Here is a 9,574-nt window from a genome sequence, read left to right as displayed (position 1 = left end):
AAGCCTGAAGGCACACACTCAGCGATTCAGGAACAGCTTCTTCCCCTCTGCCATCCGATTCCTAAATGGACATTGAAGCTTTGGACACTATCTCACTTTTGTTTTAATATACAGTATTTCTGCTTTTGCACATTAAAAAAACTATTCAATTGATTTACCTGTTTATTTTTTTTCTCTCTGCTAGATTATGTATTGCATTGAACTGCTGCTGCTAAGTTAACAAATTTAACGCCACGTGCCGGTGATATTAAATCTGATTCTGAGGTAGACAAATATGGTGCGAGGGCCAAGAACTTGCCTTATCGTGGCAACGTTTATAGTCCTTCCGCCCCACTGAGGGGGCCAAGACCACTGTATCATCCCAGGGGACCACGAGGTGCAAAATGGTGCTCTGGGTGGTTCCCGGAGAATTTAGGAACGCTACCAACATAAACACAGCGTTTTTATAATTGTGCATATAGAAAGAATAAACTCTATTCATATATGAAGAATTTATTTTCAAATGGAAACAAGTTGACCGCAACAAAGATGATTAACTTTTGAAAGGTAACTGGACTGCTCCGCTCCGCAAGCGATCTGATACAGACTGAGAGAGAGTCCCTCCTCCGCAGCGGTGCGCGGCAGCGGCCAGCCCACCCGCGGGAATGAGGGCAGCATCCCCGGGCGGGCTCTGTGGAGGGAGACCGCTGCCGCTCTCCGGCTCATTAATCATGAGCGAGTGGGCGGTCCGCTTACATCGCCGCAGCGTCCTATTGGCTACCTCAAGTTTCCCGGGAGCAGTTCTCCTTTTTTATGATTGGCTGAGCTGTTGACCAATTGGCGTCTCATTGCCGTTGGCGTTTGAAATTCGATCGGGACCATGTTTCGCGCGGGCTGATTGGTCGGAGTCTGCAGCGATCGTGAACGGTAGGCGAGGAGGGGATGGTGCCTGGATTCAGTCTAGCTGATCTATTGGTCGAGAATTCGGGAGGGCAGTGCTGAGCAATGCGATTGGTGAGGAATGGGGAACTGGGCATGATGTCATTTTGGAGGAGGTCAGGCGCTGCGGCCATGTTGAAAGCCTGGTGTTTGCGACGGTTGTTGGGCGAGTGAGTGAGGGAGGTCGGCGGGGAGCCCACCGGGGGGATAGTCCGTGGGGGAAACACCCGAGGGGGCCGATCCTGCCGCTGGAAGAGCGCCCGCCCCGTTACAGTCTGGTCTGGTCAGTGGGCAGCCCTCATCGCATTCCTATCCGGTCGGTGGGGGAGTTACAGCCGGGCTGTCCGCGCCCCTCCATCGGGTTCTCCGGCCATGGAGGATGCAGAGAGACGCAGGAAGTTGGAGGCGGCGAGAGCCAAGGTAGGTAACGTCTGAAGATGTGAAGAATAGCTGGAGCTCGGGGTCTAGACTGGAATGGGGAGGGGCGGCTGTAGCATTGAGGCGGGGGTTCTGCGGGGCCCGGCGGACCAGGGAAGACATTCCCTGTCGCTGTGGATCCTCCGATGCAATAGATTCCTGGTCCTCAATGCTGCTGTCAAAGTAAATCTTGCTGGTGGTGAGGAAGCAGTCGTGATCCTTTGCTAACAAGAATGTACTGCACTCGTGTTGACTGCTGCAAGAGTTCATCAGGTCTTGCCTTATCTGGGATATTCTACCATTGCACCCGTCCTGCCCTTTTGTCTGTTACCTGAATTTGGTGAATACTAATCGAGTAAGTGGCATGGGACTTTGGGAGTATGTGAGTGGAAGTAATCGAATTACCCTTTGAAAGAGTAATTCTTGGACTGTTTTGAAAAGAATGACCCATTGTTCAGCCAAATGCACAGAACCAGATTATTTATTCACAAAAATGAACTACCCAACCTAATCTGACTTTCCAACCCTGGGTCTTGAATGCAGCGGTAGGGACAAGGTGTAAACTCCACAGTAGCTGGTGTCTCCAGCTGTGTCTCTGTGCTGCACACCCCACGGTATTCTACCACTTTACATTTGGTGACGATACTGCGGGATACAGATGAGCTGCAGATGTGTGCAGAGAAATGGTCTAGGGTTTGATGTGGGCCAGTGTGAAGTGTTGCGCAGTGGGAGATCAAATGTGAAGGAAAGGTACACAGTTAATGGCAGCATGTTCATAGCTCCCTGAAAGTAGCCATGCAAGTCAATAGGGTGGTAAAGAAGTCTTTATTATTGGAGGCATTGAGTTCAAGAGTTAGGAAGGAAGTTAAATTGCAGCTTTACAAAACTGGTTTGACATAACAGGAGAATCTTATGCATTTATAGTTGCCCCTCTCCAGGAGGGATTTGGAGGCTTTGGAGAGCGTTCAGAAGAGGTTTACCAGGATACTACTTGGATTCGAGGACATTTGCTTTAAGGGGAGGTTGGACAAACTGGGGCTGCAATTTATAAAAATATGTGAGGCGTAGTTGGTGTAGGCAGACACTATCTTCTTCCTAGGGTGGAAATGTTTGATACCAGAGGGCGGGCATTTAAGGTGCGTGGGGAACTTCAAAGAGAATGTGCAAGTAAGTTTGTTACATAATGGTTGATGCCTGGAATTTGCTGCTGAGGTAATAGTGGAGGCACATATGATAGAGGTGTTTGAGGCTTTTAGATTGGCATGTCAATATGCAAGGAGTGGATGGATGTTGATCATATACAGGCAGAAGATCTTTTGTTGAATTCAGCGTTGTGTTTGGCCCAGACTTCGGGGGTGGAAGGGCCTGTTCCTGTGCTATACTGTTTATGTTGGCTAATATGTTTCCTTTGTTGCAGGAATGATGACTATTTAGAAGTTGATTCTCTATTTTAGATGTTGGATGGATACATGTAAAGATTTCACTGAAGTAACTTTTATGCTAGTGGATAAGGAGAGTGCAGGTGTGGGGGTTGCATCTGTTCCAGTATAATCCCTATTACTTTAGCTACTGCAAACTGGATGAGATTGAATATTGGTCTGAATTTTCTCCTGAGCTACATGAATTTTGAATATTTTTTGGGATGACATATTACTTTGAAGCAAGATTGTTGTAGGCCGACAGTATGTTCATGGACTTGCAACACTACCTCCTTTAAAAATCTGTAGTAGGCACTCATGCTGGTTACTAACAACAGTACCAAGTGGGAGTGAGGGTGCATGATGGAGTATTGAAAGACAGTGAGATATAGAAGCTTTATTTCTTGTTCAACAATGAACTGCATCTATAGTTTTTGAAAATTGTGCTGTGCTGGGTTTCCTTGACAAATGATTGTGTTATTTTAAACAGATAAAACTTGCTTGAAATGGTGTTCATGTTAAATTATTTTCACTCATGTGGCATTTAAAGCAATCCCATTTTCTTCTTTCCTGATGTTGTTCACTTTGTGGTCCAGTGTATAGGTTGCCCGTCAGTTGAGAACCGGTATTCTTTATGTGAGTCCCAAATATGCATGTTGTCAAGGCCATGACGTTAGCCTGCATCCTTACAACATCCACGTCGTGGTCCTCTGGGGTCACTTGTTACTTGTACCAACACAGAGTGAAAAGCTTGACTTGTATGCTGTTCATACAGACCAAATCATTATACGATGCATTGAGGTAGAACAATGTGGAATAAAGTGTAACAGCTCTGGAGAAAGTGTAGTATAGATTGTGAGGGAAAGAGTCCATTTATCTCTGTCTGTAGGAGTCTGAGGGAACCTCTTGAATTCTATTACTGATACAGCACCATCTGCTTGTAAGTTCCAAATGTGGTATGACTGGTCTTGATTTTAAAATTTATATTTTTCTATTTGGTGTGAATTGCTTATGTATTACAGAAAATGTTCTGATTTTGAGAATTTGCTCAAAACTTCTGTGTCTGAGTACCACAACTTTTGTGCAGTGATTGGTGAATTAGCTGATGTGAGGAGAAGCTTTGGAGTTTAATTAGAACTTATTTATACCATATTCCCCTTTGAATCATAACAGACAAAGTTCCTTTACTTGAACTTCTGTGGTTTCATTCTTCATGGGTTTTCTCGGGGAAATACACATTCAGTGGCCTCTCTATTAGGTACACCTGTACAGCTGCTTGATCATGCAGATATCCACTCAACCAATCATGTGGCAGCAACTCAATGCATCGAAACTTGCAGGCATGGTTAAGCAGTTCAGTTGTTCAGACCAGACATCAGAAATGCAATCTGAATGATTTTTGACTGTGGAATGATTGTTGGTGCTTGACCGGGTCGTTTGAGTATCTCAAATTGCTAATATGCTGGGATTTTCAAGCACAGTTCTCTTTAGAGTTTACAGAGAATGGTGCGAAAAGCAAAAATCATCCAGTGGGCTGTAGTTCTCATGGGCAGATATTTCTTGTTAATTAGAGAGGCTAGAAGAAATTGGCCAAACTGGTTAAAAAGAAAAGGAATGTGACAATAACTTGGATAACAACGAGTCACAATAGTGGTGTACTGAAGAGCTTCTCTGAACACAAAACGTGTTGAACCTTGAATTGGATGAGCTGTAGCAGCAGAAGACCGTGGACAGACAAGTAGTGACCACTTTATTAGGTACAGGAGGTACAGGTACCTGATAAAGTGGCCCCTGAGTGTCGATGCCTATTTATGTGAAATAAGTGCTTCTTCATTTCACCTCAAAGTTGATTATTAATTTTCTGCTTTGTTCATAATTTTACTTTCAAGAATATAGTTCTGTTTCTATTGCATCTTATTATAAATGCTTTTTGTTCTTGATAGCTCACCCATTGTAGTTGTTCATACCTTATACCAGCATGTTTGCTATTAGCATTAGTGTTTGGATACTTCCATTCCATTGGCTGCTTTGATTGTGCTAAAATAATCTCTTGTCTCAAATTGGATTGGTCTTGGCAGATGGTGGTAGTGCCGCATTTATCTGACTTCTGAGGTCACATGATATGCTGGGTTATTTTTGGTTTCTGAGGCTCTGTCCGAATGGAGACTTGTGGAATTTTTTTTAAGCTGGAGGAATGAAAACTGCTTTGCTAATAAATGCAATTTCTGTTCAAATGGTGATTGTCCAGAGGTTTAAAAGTGTTTGTGTTTGGTTTAGTTTAATCTTTTGTTGGAAGAATGAATTTCATAATGAATTTCTACCTGGTACTGCCTATTTAGTTACAGACTTGGCCATCTAGGAATTTGGCATATGATGGGCTTTTTAAATAATATATTCAAAATACACACTTTCCCCCAAATAACTATGGACAATTCTCTTTTTCGTACATTATTCCAATTCTGTTTTGAGAATTAATGGTGAATTTACTTCCACCTCCCTTTCAGTTGGTGTATTCCTGACCATATACATAGAATGCAAAGTTCTCGGGCTAAATCTTTGGAAGGCTGGGTGCACTGTCTGTAGCAAATCTTGAATCAATATAAGCATTTTCCTTTCAACAGTAAGAATTTCAATTTTGCTTCAGGACAGGTACTACTATATGTAATGCATTGTGTACACACAATTGAGTGTTCCCTCTTCCTATTATGCCTGATGATTATCTCTCCATGACTGAGAGATGCCCAGCTTTGAGCAGATTATGGTAAAATTAACATTGTATTTGTGCTGAGTAAATGTTGCACTTTTTTTGTGGGAGTGGTTACAGCACAGCGTTATGAAGATGGGATCTCTGGTTCTTCCTCAAATCTGAAAAATCTTGCACGTGCCAGCCAGTAGTGCTTAGAAATCTTTGATGTCAACTTGGAGTAATCTTACCAACAATGTATATTTAAACTATAGAACTAGATTTCAGACTAACACACCCAAAACGCTGGATGAAAGTGAGCAGGTCAGGTAGCATCTATGGAGAGCAATGAACAGTAGCTGTTTCAGGCTGAGACCCTTCATCGGGGTTGAGGCTGTTTTGTTATCTTTTCCAGTTTGAATCCTTGATTAGTGAACCCAGGCTGGCCATTGGTAATTGGTTTATCATTGACACAAGCAGCAAGATGCAGTGTTTTGCTCGTCTCGTATAGATCATTTCACAACAGTACAGGGGAACAGCAAAAATAATACCCCATCACCAACTTTCCACACCTGTGGACTCACTTTTAACAACTTGTCAACGTATGTTCTCGATATTTATTGCATATCATCATTTTGTTGTCTTTTGCACATTGGTTGATTGACCTTTCATTGATTCTATTGTTTCTCAATATTTACTGTGAATACCCACAAGAAAATGAATCTCAGGGTTGTATATGGTGACAATCTTGATAATTTTATTTTGAACTTTGAATATAGTATAAACAGTTACAGAGTTACATTGCAGACAGACCATAAGGTGCAAGGCCATGGCCAGGTAGCTTGTGAGGTCAAGAGTCCAGTTATTAGACAAGAGGTCTATTCAGTGGGATAGAAGCCATCCTTGAGCTTGGTGTACATGGTGTTAGGCATCTGTGTCTTCTACCCTGTGGGAGAGGAGAAAAGGAAGTCCATGCGGGCAGGATCTTTGATTATGCTGGGTGCCTTACTGGGGCAGTGAGAAGTGAAGACCAAGTTGATGGAGGGACGCTAGTTTTTGTGATGCGCTGAACTGTGTTCACAGCTGCTGCAGTTGCTATACCCAGCTGTGATGCATCTGGATAGGATCCCTTTTTGTGTGATATCTATTAAAATGATGACTCGATAGGGACATGCTGAATTTCCTTACCCTCCTAAAGAAGTGAGGCACTGGTGTGCTTTCTTGGCCATGGTATCTATGTATTTGGATTAGGACAAGTTATTGATAATGTTTACACAAGGAATGTGAAGCTCTGAACCATCTCCACCTTGCCACCATTGATGTAAAGAGTAGCATGTACTCCACCTTACTTTCTGATGTCAATGACTAGCTCCTTTGGCGTTGAAGGGAAGGTTGTTGTCATGATACCACGTCTCTAAGCTCTTTATCTCTGCCTATACTTCAGTGGTCCCCAGTCACCGGGCCGCAAAGCATGTGCTACTGGGCCACAAGGAAATGATATGATTTGGCGATATGAAACGATATGAGTCAGCTGCACCTTTCCTCATTCCCTGTCACACCCACTGTTGAACTTGAACGCACAGGAGGTCATCAGTTGCCTAAACACAGTGACACCCTCGCACCAGGGATCACTGGTTGGCCTCGCGCGGCCAGTGGGAAGTGCCGTTGTAGAGCAGACAGATGGGCACCACCTCTAAACCTGTTTAGCACACTGAATGTTCGTGGGGAACCCAGTGCTAAAATACTCTCAGATGACCTAATTTGGGCTCAGCGTTTCGTAAGTAGCAGAGCAGCTACCTCGCTGCGTGCGATCTACTGAAAGTCATCCCTCGAGCCAAACTTTTGTCGGCTGATAGATCCTACCTACCGATGGGGGGGGGGCAGGTGCGCACCCTGTTGCTCTCCTTGCTCGGTTGGTCGCTCTCTCCGGACTGCGACCGCTGCAGCCCCGGCATGGGGACCTCTGGCCCTGACCTTGCCCTTTCACCCCAACCACGACCAGCCGCACCTGGCCAAGGTGTCTGGCGGCAGGTGGGTGGGAGGCTGGAGTTCGGGCCCGGAGGCTGTCTATTGAGGCAATGAAGCACTCAAAACTGCTTCGGTACCCTGAGTCCGAGCACCCTGCACTTAAAGACAAACCCGTTGAGTTTTCTGAGCGGAAAAATTTGAGCAAGTGGGATAGAAGCAAGTGCTGATAGCCACGAAACTAAATTGTGGAATAGACTGGACATAAGGAACCCCCTTGAGTAACGCTGTATTCTGGTCGTGATTAACACCCCCTCCCCTGTCATCAGGTCTGCAAGAATATTGTCAATATTAAACTGGTCCGTGGTGCAGAAAAGGTTGGTGACCCCTGCTGTACTTGAATTGTTTTGAGATTTGGCCCACAATGGTGGTGCCATCTACAAACTAGAGAATGCAGTTAGAGCAGAGTCTGGTGATAAGTGTACAGGGAGTAAAGTAGAATTCTGAGAACACGTTCTTGAGTTGGGGGGTGCTGGGGTCGCCAGTGTTGAGGATAATTGTGACCATCTGGATTGTGCAAAACAATCATGGATGAATTATTTTGTAGAGGTAACTTTGAACAAAATCACTTAGTCCAGCGGCCACAGGCGTGAGTTGTTTTTGAGTTTGCTGATCTTTGTTTTGACTATGAAATGGTGAGTGAAGACGCACTTAATGTTCTCTTTTTAATGGCCTGTGTACAATAAATTTGTGATTTAGTCAGATTGGGATAAGATTAAAACCTCTTTACCACTTATATATGAAAGAGCTGGATCAAGCTCAGTTGATTGGATTCCTGCTTGATGTTATGGGTCTGGTTCTGGTGGGGCACAGTGCTTTATAGTACCAGCACCTTGGGTTCATTTCCCACTGCTGTCTGTAAGGAGCTTGTGACTGCATGGGTTTCCTCCGGTTTCATCTCACAATCCAAAGACGTACCATTTGTTAGGTTAATTGACCAATGTAAATTGTCCTGTGATTAGGCTAGGATTAAATTGGGGGGGGGGGGGGGTCGCTGGCCAGTGCAGTTTGAAGGGCCTGTTCTGTGCTGTATCTCAAACAAACACATTTGAAAAATTGGAAATTGCAGAGAAGATTTTCTAAGATGAGTTAGAGCTAAGTTGAGCAGGCTAGGACTTTATTCACCTGAGCACAGGAGATTGAGGGGTGATCATATGGAGGTGTATGATATCATGAGGGTCATAAGGTGAATGGATACAATCTTTTTCCCAGGGATGGGCAATCAAGAACTAGAGGGTAGAGGTTTAAGTTAAGAGGAGAGACTTAATAGGAACCAGGGTGGTCAGTATATACAATGAGCAGCCAGGGGAAGTGGTTGAGGCAGGTATAATAATAACTTTTATAGTAATAATATAAGGTATAATAATAATAATAACACAGCTCGAACCATATCATCAAGTTCGCCGATGACACGACCGTGGTGGGTCTCATCAGCAAGAACGACGAGTCAGCTTACAGCGAGGAGGTGCAGCGGCTAACGGACTGGTGCAGAGCCAACAACCTGTCTCTGAATGTGAACAAAACAAAAGAGATGGTTGTTGACTTCAGGAGAGCATGGAGCGACCACTCCCCGCTGAACATCGATGGCTCCTCGGTAGAGATCGTAAAGAGCACCAAATTTCTTGGTGTTCACCTGACGGAGAATCTCACCTGGTCCCTCAACACCAGCTTCATAGCCAAGAAAGCCCAGCAGCGTCTCTACTTTTTGCGAAGGCTGAGGAAAGTCCATCTCCCACCCCACATCCTCATCACATTCTACAGGGGTTGTATTGAGAGCGTCCTGAGCAGCTGCATCACTGCCTGGTTCGGAAATTGTACCATCTCGGATCGCAAGACCCTGCAGCGGATAGTGAGGTCAGCTGAGAAGATCATTGGGGTCTCTCTTCCCACCATCACGGACATTTACACTACACGCTGCATCCGCAAAGGAAACAGGATTATGAAGGACCCCATGCACCCCTCATACAATCTCTTCTCCCTCCTGCCATCTGGGAAAAGGCTCCGAAGCATTCGAGCTCTTACGACCAGACTATATAACAGTTTCTTCCCCCAAGCTATCAGACTCCTCAATACCCGAAGCCTGGACTGACACCTTGCCCTACTGTCCTGTTTA

The 9,574-nt window shown here is 44.6% G+C and overlaps 1 protein-coding gene across 7 annotated transcripts in view; it reads left to right on the top strand.

Annotated features, from left to right (window-relative positions):
* Nucleotides 1-1,043: 1,043 nt before the first annotated feature.
* The window catches only part of pcnt (pericentrin), a 215,085-nt gene continuing 206,554 nt past the window's right edge, over nt 1,044-9,574 (top strand). For all 7 annotated transcript variants that reach the window (XM_073046383.1, XM_073046379.1, XM_073046380.1 and 4 more), the window contains exon 1: nt 1,044-1,338. In XM_073046383.1, coding sequence (XP_072902484.1) covers nt 1,291-1,338 — 48 coding nt within the window. In that variant the 5' untranslated portion in view covers nt 1,044-1,290. The remainder of the gene's footprint in view (nt 1,339-9,574) is intronic.

The sequence above is a fragment of the Hemitrygon akajei genome, chromosome 5 (genome assembly GCF_048418815.1).
Source record: "Hemitrygon akajei chromosome 5, sHemAka1.3, whole genome shotgun sequence".
NCBI classification, from domain to species: Eukaryota; Metazoa; Chordata; class Chondrichthyes; order Myliobatiformes; family Dasyatidae; genus Hemitrygon; species Hemitrygon akajei.
Note: the sequence above shows the minus strand (reverse complement) of the source record. Positions and strands in the feature narration are given on the sequence as shown.